Genomic DNA, 17,134 nt, shown 5'->3' with positions numbered 1-17,134 from the left:
TTAGTTCACTGGATGCTCTGGACTCAGGTCCCTAGGTAATGGGCTGGACCCGGAAATGCTTCCGCCCACCCAGCACAGTTACAACCTTATTTGCCCCATCAACTTAAATCCCTGATTTTGTATACCTGGTTGCATTGGTTGCAGCCATAAGAGCTGTAAGAATTGCAACTGTCGTATGAATTGCCCTCTTAGAAACTTCATCTATGGTAGCCATGTACACAAATGTGCTCACCACGGCCATGAAAGAAAGCCAGAAGTCCATAAACTGAAACCGAAGTCCCGTTAAAATGGTTACTGATGGTTGTCAAACCAAATAATAATACTAATATTCTTGTAATGGGAAAAAAGGTAAAAAAATGAACTGACAATGCACATGACACAGCTTACCAGGTGGCCTTTAAATGGCCAGATAAACAGGACCCACATTTACCTGGCCATTAAATAGCCCCTGATAACCTACATCATTTATGGCCTGCTTCACACCACCCAGTCCCTTATAATCAATTTCCAAATAAAAACTTGAGATTGAGATAATCGAAAACGTCATTTTAAGATGGAATGAGCATATTGCCATATATTGAAAGAAAACATATTTTTAATAGTTTAAGCTTATGAAATAGTAATATCTAGACATTGCATAACCCAGATTATTAGTTAATCAATGGGATCCATGACTTTGAAAAAGGTATAATCAAAAGAGCAAGAGAATTATTATATAGTAACAAAGACACGGCACTTGTCAGTTTTCCTTTCAAGTCCATAACCCTAGATTCTCATATCCCTAACCCTAGAAAGACCAAATCAGCCCATTTGAAATAGACCCAAGCCTATGATAAAGTGGAAATTCTACCTTCCATTGGTCCTTTGAAATTCATGTTTTATATGTTTTAATTTATTGTGGGATCGTGATTTAGATTAAAATCTGAATTTTATTGTTTATTTGATTTCTTAGATTTGTGGTAAGTTAGTATATCTTATACTTTGAATTATTCTTTAATCCATTTATAATTTCTTTGCACCATAGTTAGTCTAGATCACGTGTCCTGCATCATATGTACTTTCTTTGTGATCTTTTAAGTTCCAAGTGTATATTAATGCCATTTTTAACATCCAATGAAGTTTCATTGAATTTTTTTACCAATTTCCCAATGTATCCCATTACGTGATACATGTAATATTTCCCATGTGAAACCCGATATGTTTCTGTATTCCAAGGGTACGATACATGCGTTGATAATGATATTGAAAACACTGGGTATAACTAAGTCATGAGATTTTCTAGCAAATGGGAAAAACACACACCAAAAGATACACAATAAAATTTGAAAATGTGTTGGATGTTTGTCAATGTTATGGTATGGTAGTCTTGCCTCAGGTGAGGAGCATGTCATTTTCTATGTGTGAATGAGCACTAATAGTCGTATACATCAGAAGAAAGAAACTCGGAGGAACAAGGCATCTACCTGTAAAACACGAAAAGAGAGAACACACCAGGTGCCTACATCACACGCATGATACAGTCCACTTGAAATTCCACTGGACGTGAAGAGAACCCATTCAGAGAATGCCTGCCACATGCAATTGTTAGTGTATGTTATGCATCAATAATATAAGCCAACCAAATACAAATTAACTTGCTACTACCGAACACGGAATTATATACATATATATATATATATATTTATATATATATTGGTATAGGTAAGCTGGGCTTGAGCCCAAGACCACAATGTTGAGAGTATTAATTTCAATAAGCATTAGGAGCATGATATTAGCTTATGAATGTTATGGGGAAATTTGGATAATCCAAACATGAGTTACCATACAAGAAAATGTGCCGAAGGTCTTGATAGATCACTGGGGAAAAGCCTTTATTCCCACTCAGAAGCAAACTTACAACTTGCATCTTGACATAATAATGTAGGGCCATAATTCGGTGATCAAAACTGTCGATCTAATGGGCTTCATCATGGATTGGGGATGTCCGAAATATCTATGAGATTGGAGGATCCTAAACCCTTAATCCCTGGGCTACAAGCATATGGTTACTAATAAAATAAAGCAATGGTCCACATTCATGAGAACAGAACCTAGAATTAAAGGTTAGGATCTTGCAATGTTATATATTTTGGGGCATCACCCATCTGCACAACCCTATACAACAAAATCCTGTGAAAAAGGAATTAAACATATCGACTAGCTCTAGACCCTAAGGGAACATCTGACCCACAATATTCCATGTATGATGACTCCATGTATGCACCCCTAAATCACAGTTAGCAGGAATTGAGTGTCAGCAAGGAGGACTTGGCATTTTAGGCAGAGCAGAAAACAAAAACCAAATTGACCAGGTCTCTATTTTCCAGCCTTTTCCGCCCCAAATGGCAAGTGAGAAATATAGAGGAAAGTCCCAAGTATATCTCACCTGTAATTTGGTGTAAGTCAATCATGTAGGCCCTGGAAACAATGAACTTCCAGAATCCAAACACAGACTCAAACTTGATTTTTTGTGGCATGACATTATAAAACGGATTAACTTCAGCATGCTTAGCTTAATAACTTAAATCTCACCTTTTGCCGAAGAGCCCAAAATGCAGGCAGAATGGCCGCTGCATTCGAAGCAATAAGGACAATTGACTGCCATATATGTCCTACATTGAATCAAACAGATATACCAAGTGTCAACGTAACTTAAAACTAAAAAAAAAAAAAGAAAAGAAAAAAGAAGAAGAAGAAGAAGAAGAAAAAGAAAAAAAGATTGCAACACTCTAATGAGCATAAATCATAAGATATGAGCAGAATACCCATGTATGAAGGTGTGTTGTAGTTATCATGACGGAAAACCATACCTGCAGAGAGTTCATAATGAATAGATACCAAAATCTAAACCTATCATGGTACTATACAAAATACCTTCAATTAAAGAAATGCTAAGGAGATTGGCCCCAAGATGATTAAGGGTTTTCTTTGCAGCACACACGACAAAATAGCAAATCTACGTGAGATCTGGGCCATTGATCAGGTGAGGCCACCATGAACATGCTGTGGCCCAAAAAATCAGGCTAGTCTATTCATCAGGGGGCCACGGGCAGAAATGTGCGTGAATAATATGGACCGTTGGTAATTTTTCATAACCATCTTCCATCTATTTTTTTTCCTCACACATGTGGCCCATCTGATGACCAGACTGCCCTGATTTCAGCCAGATGAATGGCATGGATCTTGCATGCATGTGCAACAGTGGCACGTGTGCCATAGTGAAAACCCCAAATCGCCTTAAAGCAGTCTTCTTCACATTTCCCGCATTATGATTTACAATATAAGACATTAGGAAATCAAAAGGGGTTTTGATAGAAGATAACTGTGGCAATTATGTTCATCGATATGAGGATGGGCTTAACTAATCATAGATATCAATTATTAGTTCCAAAATTTTGATTTTCTTTTTATATAGTGCTATGAAGTCTCTTCAAAATCTTTCAAAATCAGGAAAAAAAAAAAAAAGTCTCTCCAAAGAAAGAAAAATGGTAACCTTTTAGTACGATCATGTTGTAGAACAATATGAAAATCAATCAGAGAATTGGTCCCTTTCTGTTGCTTTTAGGGTTAGACATGGTGACAGTTCACTGCCAGATTGCAAAAGATGGGGACTCATTGAGCTTGTCTCGTCGGTGATTTAATTAAAAAAAGAAGATCATTGTGAGAGGCTTCCTCAATGCTGCTGGTTGAGCTAAGTCGGGGACAGATTTCCCTTGGAGGATACCCAAGTCTTATACTATAAGTAAATTGATTGAGGGTTTAGGGCAGGTTCAGATTATTCGCACAAGTTGAGAGAGACTCCCTAAATTCTATCATCTTCTTGCAATCTGCATTTCACCTATCAAGAAAAGAGATATATTTGGCTATTTTAATTCAGAAGTATGCTTTTATCTATCAAACATTGCAAAGCAACTAATGATGGGGACATCATGTGCACACGCACGCCCCCCCTACGCACGTACGCAAGGAAGAGGAGGGCCCCACCATCGATCTGAATCGATGACGACGTCCAGGGAGGGCCTCCTAGTTAGAGGACTGCGTTTTGGTTCATTGGAGTGGACTCGATAGCCATGTAAAGCCCACCATGGGTTCTCATGATCGTGGCCCACTAGTCTAATTAATCTCGTATTTTAAGTTTTGCTTATTATTGTTATTACAGGTGTCATGGATGGTTTAGATTATTTTTATTAGTTGTTATTTTTTATTACTTCATCGCCAAGTAATAGGTTGCGCACATGGCGCGAATTTTGGGGTATAGGGTTTTATTATAAATAGGCACTCCTTGTAGTCTTTTTAATGGATTGAAGATTAATAAAATTTCTGCGTTTTTCTACTCTTCTAAATTCCTGAGTTGTGGAGATTCAATTGGGTGTGAAACCCTCCATTCCTCGAAGGGCTGATTACCGTGGTGCGAAGCTACACCTATCCCGATTTACCCCCACCTTCTACCATCCATATTTCTCATCATACAATCATCTATGCTTCAAATCCATCCTCTATTGTAGTAGTTTTTTTCTCTACATCAGAATTCCAGAATCTGGCCTTGCAGGAGGGCTGAAACTTCGGTGGCGCACCACACACAAACCGTGTGTCAGATCGAGTTGAGATTTGGGGGTTTTGGAGTCCATCCCTGGCTGACTAGGGCCAAGCTAGCCTTTTTCTGAATAATGGGCCCCACACACGTGCGGCTTGGATCACACGCACGTGCGTCTGGGCCATTGCTGTTGTCCACACGTGCGGTACTTCTCTGGTTCGTCTCTCTCCTCTCTTTCAATCCTCCTTCACCCAAAATCCCTAAACCTAACCCTAAGTTATTCAAATCCCCAAATTTATGCCATTTCTTCAACCCCAAGGTTCCCCGAATTGAAATTGTGAACCCCTTGGATTAGGGAATTATTTCTGTGCATGTGTGGATGAATTTACCCTCCTTTGATTATTGTTTGGTCTATAATTTTGATTGATCCAACCTTGGCTTGTGTAGGCCTAGGCTTGCATAGATTCTCCTTGATTGAATGCTTGAACTTTTATGTGGGATATAGAATTTTGTGTAATTGTTTTTGAACTAACGTGATCTAAGCCTAAAAATCTTGCAAATCATATTTGAATTTCATGTCTTGCATCAAATTTGGTATCAGAGCTTAGGGTTCTTATAGGGGAATGCTTTACATCTGTAGGGTTTAGTTTGTCATGTCCATTATGCATCAGGTCCCATCATATAGAGCTGTTTAAAGGTCTATAATTCCTGGTACAAGCTGCTGGATTTTCTGCTGACAGATTCTTTGGACAGGTAGGTAGTTGAAAATCGTGTAGTATTGTGTCGTTTTACCCATATAGAGTCCTATAGGAGCATTTAGTCCCATTTAGGTGCATATAGTCGCAGTAGAAGGTCTTTAGGTGAGTTAGTAGTTGTATGCCCATATGTATGGGTCGCGGTTTTGGTTTGCATCTTACACTAAACATGTAACAATTGCAAGAATTAGTGAACAAGTTGACCCAGCAGTTTGAGTCTTTGGGTATGCGCTTGGACACGTATGGACTAACGCCTTGAGCAATTTAATGTGCGCGTTACCCAATTAGAGACCTCCCTTTGGGGGCAAACCCCACTATTGGGGAAGACGCCCAATCTCAAGTAGGTGGTCAGGAGGTTAGACCAAGGAATGGAGGTGGCCAAGGAATTGGTCATGGGCGCACACCGGTGCACCTGCCCCGCTAGGGATATTATGATCAATATGACCCAGATGTACAACTCCTCGAGGGAGTTAGAGTAGATGCCCCTACGTTTGATGGCCACTTAGACCCTAAAGACTTTTTAGATTGGTTGGCGGATATGGACCACTATTTTGAGTGGTATGACATGTCGGATGCTCGTCGAGTCTGATTCGCCAAGATGAAGCTTGTGGGCCAAGCAAAGAGGTTTTGGGCGACGGTAGAGCGAAAAAAAGAAAGAGTGAGGGAGCTCCCAACAGTCCATTGGGGAGAGATGAAAGATACTTAAAGAGAAGTATTTCCCTTTCTCTTATCACTTACGGTTGGTTGAGGAATGACAGTCTCTTCGACAGGGTTCCATGAGTGTTGCTGAATATATTGAGAAATTCGAAGAGTACTTGACTCGTTGCGAGGTTGATGAGGACCCCATACTCACCCTTGCTCGCTTTAAAACGGGCCTCCGTCCTGACATTAGAAGAGAATTGCTCGCCAAAGACATAGACACCATTGAACAATTGTATCAAGTAGTGTTAGACATCGAGCAACACCTCAAAGCATCTGTGGGAAGGCGGTTTGAGTTTCGCAATTCTAGTGCTAAGGCTAACCCCTCTGGAGCTAAACCTCACACTGGATACCAAAACAAACCTTCCAATAGTTCTCAGTTCAGGCCCAAGGATGATAAGGGTAAAGAGATTATCGGGTTTAGTTCACGTGGAAGTGGGGCAACTAGGTGTTTTTATGTGTCAGAGGTTGGTCACTTTGCCCACCAGTGTAGCACGAAAGAGGGCACTAAAGTATTCCTTATTGATGGGCAAGTAGAAGTAGTGCCCCCAGAGAGTGAAGGTGATGAGGAAGAATATGAGCCAGTAGAAACCCCTAGTGATGAGGAAGATGGAGCGCAAGAGTCTGCGACCCTCGCAATTGTGCATTGCGCCTTTGCTCAAGCCAGGAATACTGACGATTGGCGCTACAACACGATCTTCTATACTTATGCAAAGTGTGAGGAAAAGAGCTATAAGATGATCATGGATAGTGGTAGTTGTGCCAACGTGGCATCGACTAGCATTGTGAGCCGTTTGGACGTAAAGCTGGAAGCCCATCCTCTACCCTATAGTCTCCTGGTTAATGAAACTTCTATTCCAGTCTCACACCGTTGTCTTGTTCCTATTCAGTTTGGATCATATAAAGATACACGTTGGTGTGATGTTGTTCCCATGGATGTTGGCCATATCATTCTAGGTAGACCGTGGCTCTATGACAGGGATGTTACCATATTTGGTCGTTCAAATGTGCATACATTCTGATTGGAGGGCAAGAAGGTCAAGCTAAATCCACTGCTACCCAAGAACACGACTGGAAAGGAAACCACCACACAGAGTGGTGTGAGCATCTCAAAAGAATTGAAGGAGTCGAAGTCCAAGTCTAAGCCTCTCCATATTCTAAATGCCTAAGACTTTGAGCGAGAAACGGATGTGGACTCGATGGTATACACCCTTGTGGGTAGGGAGAGTGTACCGGATGCTAGTGTAGAGTTACCCACTGAGGCCATTTAAGTAGTGCATGAGTTTCGTGATGTCTTTCCTGATGATCTACCAAATGAGCTTCCCCCTATGAGGGATATACAACATGCCATTGATTTAATCTCTAGGGCGACTCTACCAAACCTCTCGTATTACAGAATGAACCCAAAGGAGCACGCTGAGTTGAAGAGGCAGATTGACGAACTCCTAGAGAAGGGTTTCATTCGAGAGAGCATGAGCCCGTGTGCTGTGCCCGCCCTTCTTACACCTAAGAAGGATTACACATGGAAGATGTGTGTTGATAATAGAGCTATCAACAAAATCCCAGTCAAGTATCGGTTTCCCATACCGCGTCTTGATGACATGTTGGATATGATGGCCAATGCTACTATCTTCTCGAAAATTGACCTCAAAAGTGATTATCACCAAATCCGTGTACGCCCTGGTGATGAGTGGAAGACAGCCTTCAAGACGAAGGATGGGCTATATGAGTGGTTAGTTATGCCTTTTGTGTTAACTAACGCCCCAAGTACTTTCATGCGTGTGATGACCCAAGTGTTGAGGCCCTTCATGGGAAAGTTCCTGGTCATATACTTTGATGATATCTTGATTTATAGCATGACCAATGAACAACACCTCAACCATTTGAGGCAGGTTTGTGGGATCCTTAGAGCCGAAAAATTGTACGCCAACATAAAGAAATGTGCATTTTTGTCTAGTAGTGTTATCTTCTTAGGTTTTATTGTGTTAGCCAAGGGCGTATCAATAGATCCCGAGAAGGTCAAGCCCATCGTCAATTGGCCTGAACCCTGCAATATTCATGAGGTGTACAGCTTTCACGGCTTATCTACCTTTTATAGGCGGTTCATTCGAGGTTTCAATTCCATTATGGCTCCCATCACGGATTGCATAAAAAAATGAGAGTTCCGATGGACAAAGGCAGCCTCGAAAGCCTTCAAGGAGATAAAAGTCAAGATGACCGAAGCTTCAGTCACGCGACTTCCAGATTTTTCAAAAGCTTTTGAAGTCGCATGTGACGTGTCAGGAGTCGGCATAGGAGGAGTACTTAGTTAGGAAGGGCACCCTGTCGCCTTTTTTAGTGAGAAACTGAATGAGGCGAAACAAAAATATTCTACCTATGACAAAGAGTTCTATGCGGTAATGCAATCACTACGCCATTGGCGTCATTACCTATTGCCGCGAGAATTCGTCTTATTCTCAAATCACGAGGCCTTGAGATATCTGAACTCTCAGAAGAAATAAAAACCCTCGATACGCCAAGTGGGTTCAATTCCTTCAAGAGTACACTTTTGTGCTTAAGCACAAGGCCGATGTAGAAAATAAGCCTACCGACGCGTTCGGTCGTTGAGTCGCATTACTCAATTCCATGAGTGTCGAAGTCACGGGTCTCGAACGCATCAAAGAAGATTATTCTGAGTGTCCAGATTTTCGAGTTGTGTACACGTTGTTGTTAGATAGTCCGTCAAGAGCTAGTAGTAAGTACTTGATTTTAGACGGATATTTGTTTAGGAGTGACCGCTTGTGCATACATCGCACCTCTCTCCGCGATTTTCTTGTCTGGGAGTTACATTCAGGAGGGGTTGCGGGTCATTTTGGTCGAGACAAGGCCATTGCCTTAGTGGATGATAGTTTTCATTGACCAAGCCTCAAGCAAGACGTGGCCAAAATTATAGGGCAATGTCGTACTTGTCAACTGGCAAAGCAAAAGAAACAAAATACATGATTATGCACACCGTTGCCAGTTCCATTCATCCCTTGGCAGGACATCAGTATGAATTTCGTGCTTGGACTCCCCAAGACTATTCGGAAACAAGATTCCATATTTGTTGTCGTGGACCGTTTTTCTAAAATGGCCCACTTCATTCCTTGTTCTAAGACCTCTGACGCATCTCATGTTGCAAATTTGTTCTTTAGTGAGGTTGTCAAACTGCATGGGTAACCAAAAACCATAGTGTCTAACTATGACGTGCGATTCATGAGTTAACTTTGGAAGACACTATGGCACATGATGAATACTAGGCTTCAATTTTCTTCTGCCTACCACCCTCAAACCGATAGTCAGATGAGGTGGTCAATAGGAGCCTAGGGAGTTTGATCAGGTGTTTAGTAGGGGAGCACACCAGGACATGGGACATAGTACCTATAGCCGAGTCTGCGTTCAATAGTTCTGTCAATAGGTCTACAAGTCTAAGTCCTTTTGAAGTCGTTACTAGTTATAAGCCTAGGAAGCCTATTTATCGTGTTCCTATGACACTATCCCATAGGCCATCAGAGTCTGCAGAGTGCTTTGCACATCATATTCATTCATTGCATCAAGAAATTAGGAGAAAGGTCACTACTAGTAATGAACATTACAAATTTACTGTAGACCAACATAAACGTTTCAAGGAATTCAATGTAGGGGACACTGTGATGGTCCACATTAGGCCCGAGTGGTATACTTAGGGGGATGTTCGTAAATTACACGCGCGTAGCGCTGGACCCTTCAAAATTATAAAACGAAACGGTTTCAATGCATATGTGGTAGATCTTCCACATTCCATGGGAATTAGTTCCACATTCGATGTGGAGGATCTAATTACTTTTTAGGGGACCACTGATACTTTGTCCGGCCCTTCGCCCACCCATCCTGATTCTCCAGATTTGTCCCTTGATTTATGGCCTCTTCCCGACATTTCTTCCTAACCTTTACCTCCCATACCAAACCTTCCCACACCCAGAGAGGAAATAGAGGATATTCTGGACCATCGGATAGTATCAACGTCGAACGGCGAGTTTCAGAAGTACCTGCTTAAGTGGAAGTCACGCCCAGCTTCAAACAGTACATGGCTCACTGAGGAGGAGCTTCAGAGACTTGATCCTAACATCTTAGAGCGATTTAGGAGTTTTGTTTCACCAGTAGCGAAATCTTCACAGCCGGGGAGAGTTGATGGGGACATCACGTGCACACGCATGCCCCCCTACGCACATACGCAAGGAGGAGGGCCCCACCATCGATCTGGATCGATAAGGACGTCCAGGGAGAGCCTCCTAATTAGCGGACTGCGTTTTAGTTCATTGGAGTGGACCTGATAGCCATGTAAAGCTCACCATGGGTTCTCATGATCGTGGGCCACTAGTCTAATTAATCTCGTATTTTAGGTTTTTCTTATTATTGTTATTACAGGTGTCATGGACGATTTAGATTACTTTGATTAGTTGTTATTTTTTATTACTTCATCGCCAAGTAGTAGGTTACGTACATGACGCGAGTTTTGGGGTATAAGGTTTTATTATAAATAGGCACCCCTTGTAGTCTTTTTAATGGATTGAAGATTAATAAAAATTTTACGTTTTTCTACTCCTCTAAATTCCTGAGTTGTGGAGATTCAATTGGGTGTGAAACCCTCCCATCCTCGAAGGGCTGACTACCGTGGTGCGAAGCCACATCTATCCCGATTCGCTCTCACCTTCTACCATCCATATTTCTCCTCTTACAATCATCTATACTTCAAATCCATCCTCTATTGCAGCAGTTTTTCTCTCTACAGCAAAATTCCAAATCTGGCCGTGCAGGAGGGTTGAAACTTCAGCGGAGCACCACGCACAAACCGTGCGTTGGATCGAGTTGAGATTTGGAGGTTTTGGAGTCCATCCTTGGCCGACCAGGGCCAAGCTGGCCTTTTTCTGAATAGTGAGCCCCATACACATGCGGCCGGGATCACACGCACGTGCGTCTGGGCCATTGCTGTTGTCCACACGTGCGGTACTTCTCTGGTTCGTCTCTCTCCTATCTTTCAATCCTTTTTCACCCAAAATCCCTAAACCTAACCCTAAGTTATTCAAATCCCCAATTTTATGCCCTTTCTTCAACCCTAGGGTCCCCCGAATTGAAATCTGTGAACCCCTTGGATTGGGGAATTATTTCTGTGCATGTGTGGATGAATTTACCCTCCTTTAATTATTGTTTGGTATATAATTTTGATTGATCCAACCCTAGCTTGTTTAGGCCTGGGCCTGCATAGATTCCCCTTGATTGAATGCCTGAACTTTTGTGTGGGATATGGAATTTTGTGTAATTGTTTCTGAACTAACGTGATCTAAGCCTGAAAATCTTGCACATCAAATTTGAATTTCATGTCCTGCATCAGCTAAACCATAAATACTTTACAAAAATAACAATTAAAATACGGTTCTGATTAAGTTACTTATTTCGATTTATTGACTATATAAAATTAATTAAAGATTTTCTAAATTTTATGATTTTATTAATGCAAAGTTAATATTGAATTTTATGATTTTATTTATGAAAAGTAATATTCATGCATTTTTAGTTACATATTTTGAGTCCATACCATTTTATATACCTTACTTGAGTCCATGTTGCTACTACATGTTCTTTTTTTTTTCTTTTTTTTTTTATAATACAGATATTGAATAAAAATGATAGAAAGGAAGCAAAGAAAGCAGCTCGTAAGGCTAGTATAAAGTGAATGAGTGGAGGTGGTTAGCCATTTTTTCATGCATTGCGAGGTCCCAGGTACGTGTGAAGGTGGTTCTTTTATCTTTTTGGGGTAGCTTGGGTGGTGAAGGGGAGGTTGGAGCCTTCTTTTAAGTTTGGAATGCAGGAAGATGGGACCTAAAAATAACGTGTGGAATCTAACTTTGTTGGCTGGATACGGACATTCTAGAAGGAACCTAATAACAAAACATCATAGACAAATGGAAATTTTCTCGTGGTGAGGGGCAGAGTTGTCTCTAAGCTTCAAGGTTAGATTTTTTTAAAAGGGCCTCAAAACTGCTAAGGGTAGTTGCAGAGAGGACTGTGTGTTGTTTGGGAACCAATGACCTCCCATCATTGAGTTTCTCTTTGTTTCTGTTTGATGCTTGTCAGCATCCTTGGTGTTTGCTGCTTTTGGCTTTAGGTGCTTTTCTTTTTTTAATAAATTGAGTGATAGAAGAAAGAGACTGCTCAATGCGATGTATTTCGTTGCTGTGGCTCTATATTCAAAAGGACTTGGAGATCAATAAGGGTGTTCCCAAATGAATTAGAATTAGGTGGAAGAAGCAAAAGATGAGGGTGTTGTGTGATCATCGCAAGCTATAAAACTTAAGGGAAAATGTTACGAGACAGCTATTTGATCGACTATGCTATATAGGGCAGCATTGGGCAGCTAGAACACAGCATGAGGAGAGATCAGGTATCGTAGAGATGAGGAAGTTGAGATGGATGTGTGGAAAGACTAGGTCATCTGCTTAGTCCCAATAATAGTAAAATTACGGAGAGCAGATGGAAGATAGTTCGGTCATGGGCAACAAAGACCAGAGACAGCACCAACAAGGAACATTGACTTGACAAGCCCAAAGAGAGGATGGTAAGGAGACTTAAAGGACCTGCATTGAGGTGTTGAAAAGGGATATTAAGGATTGCTCCCTTGCAGCCTTAGGTAAGATTGATTGGCAAAACAGGATCCGCAAATCCTACTCAAAATCGTTGGGAGAACACAATGATGATGATGAAAGAAATTTTTATTGCAGAGAAGAAAACGAAAGAAACCTGCTATCTATTAGGGCAATGATGGATAAGAGGTTCCGTATAAAAAGAATGCGCCTAGGAACTACTCAATATAAACCACTGGTTAATGAACCTCCCTAGACCCATTTGAAGATGACCTGCATTACAGACAAGCATAGCCTCAATTTTGTTAACAAAAAATGCCCATGGCACACGGACATTGTTTTCTACCCACAAGATGGCTTAGAAAAAATCACCTTCAACTAAAAGCGGGCCTTCAAGCAAGTCTACGAAAATCGTTGTTTATTAAGTGGCATATTCATCACCTTGCTAATTCTGCCACCAATAAAGAGTGTACATGACTAAGGTGCTTGTGGCTCAATGGTGATTTTTTAACTTCCTGAAGCATGCAACAATGTCACGCTATCACGTTACTCCCCCTTCCTATATCTAATTCTTCCTTCTATATTCCAAGTCTTCCTTCTACAATCTCTTCTACACCGACACATACATGCAGCCATATGCTGTAGATGAAGTGGCCAAAAATCAGGCCAGTCAACAAGTGGACCACGCATGTAAGTTGAATGTGGACTATTGGTAATTTCTTTTGGGTCGTCCATTGTTTGTGCACATATGGCCACATGTGATGACTTGAACAGCCATTTTTTTGGCATGCCACCTACACAGGTTCTTCCAAGTTCCACCTGATGCACAGCTCAGATGTCCTAGACATGTGTCAGGTTGCCACATGAGTCTGCGCATCGAGGTGCATGTGGCTGTGTAGAGCTCCATCACAATTTAATGTTTTCAAAGAAGAATCACATATTGGGTCCTTACTCTTGCTCGGGTGGTAGACTCTGAGGAGTTTCAACACCTGGTCAAGGGTTCGAGTACCCATAGGTGGTGAAATCCCACTAAGGTGTGAGTGTGTGTAAAAAAATAAATTAAAAAAAATAAATAAAAAAAATAAAAAAGAAGAAGAAAGAAGAAGAAGAAGAATCACATATTGAAGATCACTGCAAAACTTCATATGCCTAAGTTTAAAATGACATTACCTTGACGTGTTACAAGCTCGATGCTACAATCAAAGCCGCCATGGTCCCGATCACATGAGCAGTAGCTGGGAACAAAACGCAACAGTAAATAATCTGAGGCAAGATAACATCTAAGTGGTATTATAGCGTAGCCCAAAGTAACGGCATCTTCATTCAGGTCAAGAATCCTGTAGGAGGGGGGTTATCTTTCAGGGAGCTGGATACTTCATTCGATGGTCCCTGAATGGATAGAAGATGGAATATCTCCTCCATTGGACAAACACGTCCATTCAATGGACTTTCGACCACTGCATATGGAATGTTCATTTTCTTTCTTTTAACCATCCATTTCTTTGCCAAGTATATGGTGGCTAGAATTGTAAAATGGGGGAGTTTTGCACAGCATCATCAATCCACATTAGGCCCACTGAAAGGTGGGCCCATCATGTGAAATCTGACCCAAATGAAACACTGGTAATTTTGGCTGAGAACTGTATAGATCCTCAACAATAGCAGCATTTGGAATTTCACCATTAACATGTAATGCTACGAACTCCAAATCCAAAGTCAATGCTTGAATAAGAGTATACCAAAATATCTCCAAAAAAAGAAAAAGCAAAAGAAAAGAAAAGAAAAGAAAAAAATGTAGAACAGAAAATTCGCTACATTTCAAGAAGGAATGAAAGGATCCGATATTTAACCTGTAAAATGTCAAACCACTTTCATCTGCGGGAAAATGGCACGTCCCTTGAGAAGAGCATCGTCTTGGGCATCCCTCAAGACCGAAAGACATGGTAATATGATCTTTGACTCGACTATCAATGAGATGCCTCAACCCAAAAGTCCAAGTTCCTTCTTTAGCATATAAAATATAAAAATTCACCCTTCCTTCACTTGAATCATTCAATGCCAAAAACATGGAGCCATTGCTACTGCTCGTCCCATTAAAATAATAGTCCCAAGTACCAAGAGACGGTATCCCACCAAATCTGGCATATATTCCATAAGTCACTTTTGCATCGGATACTAGTTGAACATGTATGTTTGCGCCAGCTGCACCACGAGGAACGTCCAGAAGAAAGTAAGTCCAGGCAACATCTAATTTGTCCCCAAATGAAGAGTTGCTTAAAAGGGGCTCCACAGGGAAATTAGCCGACTTCATGAACATCGTTTCACCAATTGGCAAATAATAAGATTCAAAAGGAAGAGGACTTTTCTTAAGAACTCTCTGCAGACAACCATCTTAGTTGGTCAATTAGAGCTTTCCACAAGCAAGTTTCTCCAAGAATCAAGAAAATAGATATCAGAAAGAAGGTAAGATACGATCGGGCTCTAGATTTAGAGCAAGGATGTGACAGTAGAACAACCCACTTCATTAGCCCATAACATATGCAACATAAATGAAGGAAATATATAATGTCTGAAGGAGCATTTGGTCAACCCAACAACTCACACATGTGGATACACCTTCTGGTAATCCAAATCATTCATTGGTACAATCCATGCAGGATGGAGATACCCGGAAGGTCATGCTACAGATGATCCCAACTGTCCGATTGGGCCTTTATTAAACGTGGACCATTAATGGTATTTGTCATGGCTAAGATCATCTGGTAGGCCAGGTATCGGGTGATGGCTCATCCCATGATGAGCCCACCAAATCAATGGTTTAGATTACCAAAAGGTGGGTCCACCTGAACTGAACAGAGAGACACAGTCTCTTAAGATCAAGCATCATAGTTACCTCATGTAAATGAATATGCTACGAAGTATAGAGTGATTAATGCCAAGGATAAAGATAAAGAGAAATGAGTGTCAAAGAAACATTGCAAGAAATTGAAGAACAGGTAAAAAACTAACTCTTATAAAGCTGGAAGAGAAACAATGAAAACAGAACTCGTGACACATGAGTCATTCAGTCAATGGCTTCCTTGTTAACTGAATTCGATGTCTTTAAAAGACTTCTTACAGAAGAGAGGAAGAACTGTCTTATAAAAATTCATTTCTTTTGTTATAAGATGACAAAAATGTAAGTGTAAATGTTCGTGCATATAAATCTGCAAAAACCACAGCCGCATGCATGAACTAAGAACTATAATTTAACAGAACATGAAAATAACTGAATTAACAAAAATTGTATAAAATCACAATGCTGAGTGACCGAGTTGGCCAAATCAACCACCAACTTGGAGATATTCCATTAGAAAGGTTTTTCAGGTCCTCAAACCAACGCTTTGCACAGTAAAGGAGGGTTTTTAGTTCTGACAAGTGGGGCCCATGGATCAGAGATCCAGACCATTGGTATGTTTGGGGACACTTGGATGGACAATACCCAAAGGTATCCTCAGTGGAATAATCCTAACCCTTTGATTTCTGACCTAAAAATGGATGGTAAGAAGAAAAATACAGCAATCGTCCACATTTGAATGAGAAAATGCCCCAGATTGATGACAAAGATCCTGTAATCTTGGAATTTTTCAAAGCACAGTCCATACAAAGTGAATGCAATGGAAAAACTCTCCAGATTACAGAACCATGGCTCCACTTGTCAGAAATGAAAACCCAAGCATACTATGCAACGCCTCAGGCCAAGGATCCTATAACTCCTCCTTGTTAGAACCATGGAATTGATGGCTGATGGAGCCTGAAGTTAGGAGCTTCATTTCCATCACGATTTGCTCTCTCAAATTTGTCATACATGTAAACATTCCTCTATTAAGTGTGTGGGTCTGATTACCCGAATTAGAGCTGCAACTTAGGTTTGGGTTGAGCCAAATTTGAACGATCCAACCCAAGTTTGGGTCAGGTTGGGTTGGTTTGTCATGGTGCTTGGGTCAGATTAGGGTCAGAAAACTCCAACCTAATTTCAAATCAGGATGGGTTCGCTTTGAACAAATTCTGGTCAGGTTAGGTCAGGTTGGGAATGATCACATGTATTAGGGTTAGGTTGGGTTGGGTTGGGTCAGTTTAGGGTTGAGTGTAGGGGAATTTGGTTGGGTTTCGGTTAGGCACCTTGGGTTGGAATTCCGGTCAGGCCAGGTTGCGGGTTCAGACCTCTTGAGCTTGGGTTGACTCTCAACATGACCCAACCTGCCAAGTTGCACCCTTAATATGAATAATTTCCTTGAAGAAGTTTTTGTTCTCTAATGATTCTCCATCAACTACTTAAATGCAATCAATTTCAGCGTCAACTCAGGTTAGTCGACTTGCACATGGCTCTGGACAATTTCCGAGTTGAAGGAAAGTTTCGAAAATTGAGATAGCTCAGGTTTAGTGTAACTAAATGTTCACATAACAATGCTAGAATGATAAAAAAACGC

The 17,134-nt window shown here is 41.0% G+C and overlaps 1 protein-coding gene across 7 annotated transcripts in view; it reads right to left on the bottom strand.

The window, feature by feature from the left end:
- Nucleotides 1-17,134, bottom strand: part of LOC131231917 (uncharacterized) — a 49,385-nt gene that overhangs the window by 3,204 nt on the left and 29,047 nt on the right. For 3 of the 7 annotated variants that reach the window (XM_058228293.1, XM_058228296.1, XM_058228298.1), the window contains exons 7-12: nucleotides 14,516-15,042; nucleotides 13,836-13,900; nucleotides 2,805-2,849; nucleotides 2,572-2,651; nucleotides 1,464-1,568; nucleotides 126-265 (exon numbers count right to left, since the gene is read on the bottom strand). In XM_058228293.1, the coding sequence (XP_058084276.1) occupies nucleotides 126-265; nucleotides 1,464-1,568; nucleotides 2,572-2,651; nucleotides 2,805-2,849; nucleotides 13,836-13,900; nucleotides 14,516-15,042 (962 nt within the window). The remainder of the gene's footprint in view (nucleotides 1-125; nucleotides 266-1,463; nucleotides 1,569-2,571; nucleotides 2,652-2,804; nucleotides 2,850-13,835; nucleotides 13,901-14,515; nucleotides 15,043-17,134) is intronic. The other 4 variants (XM_058228299.1, XM_058228295.1, XM_058228294.1 and 1 more) reach the window with 4 other exon arrangements.

Source organism: Magnolia sinica, chromosome 17 (genome assembly GCF_029962835.1).
Source record: "Magnolia sinica isolate HGM2019 chromosome 17, MsV1, whole genome shotgun sequence".
In the NCBI taxonomy this organism is placed as follows: Eukaryota; Viridiplantae; Streptophyta; class Magnoliopsida; order Magnoliales; family Magnoliaceae; genus Magnolia; species Magnolia sinica.
This window is presented reverse-complemented; position numbering and strand designations above follow the sequence as displayed.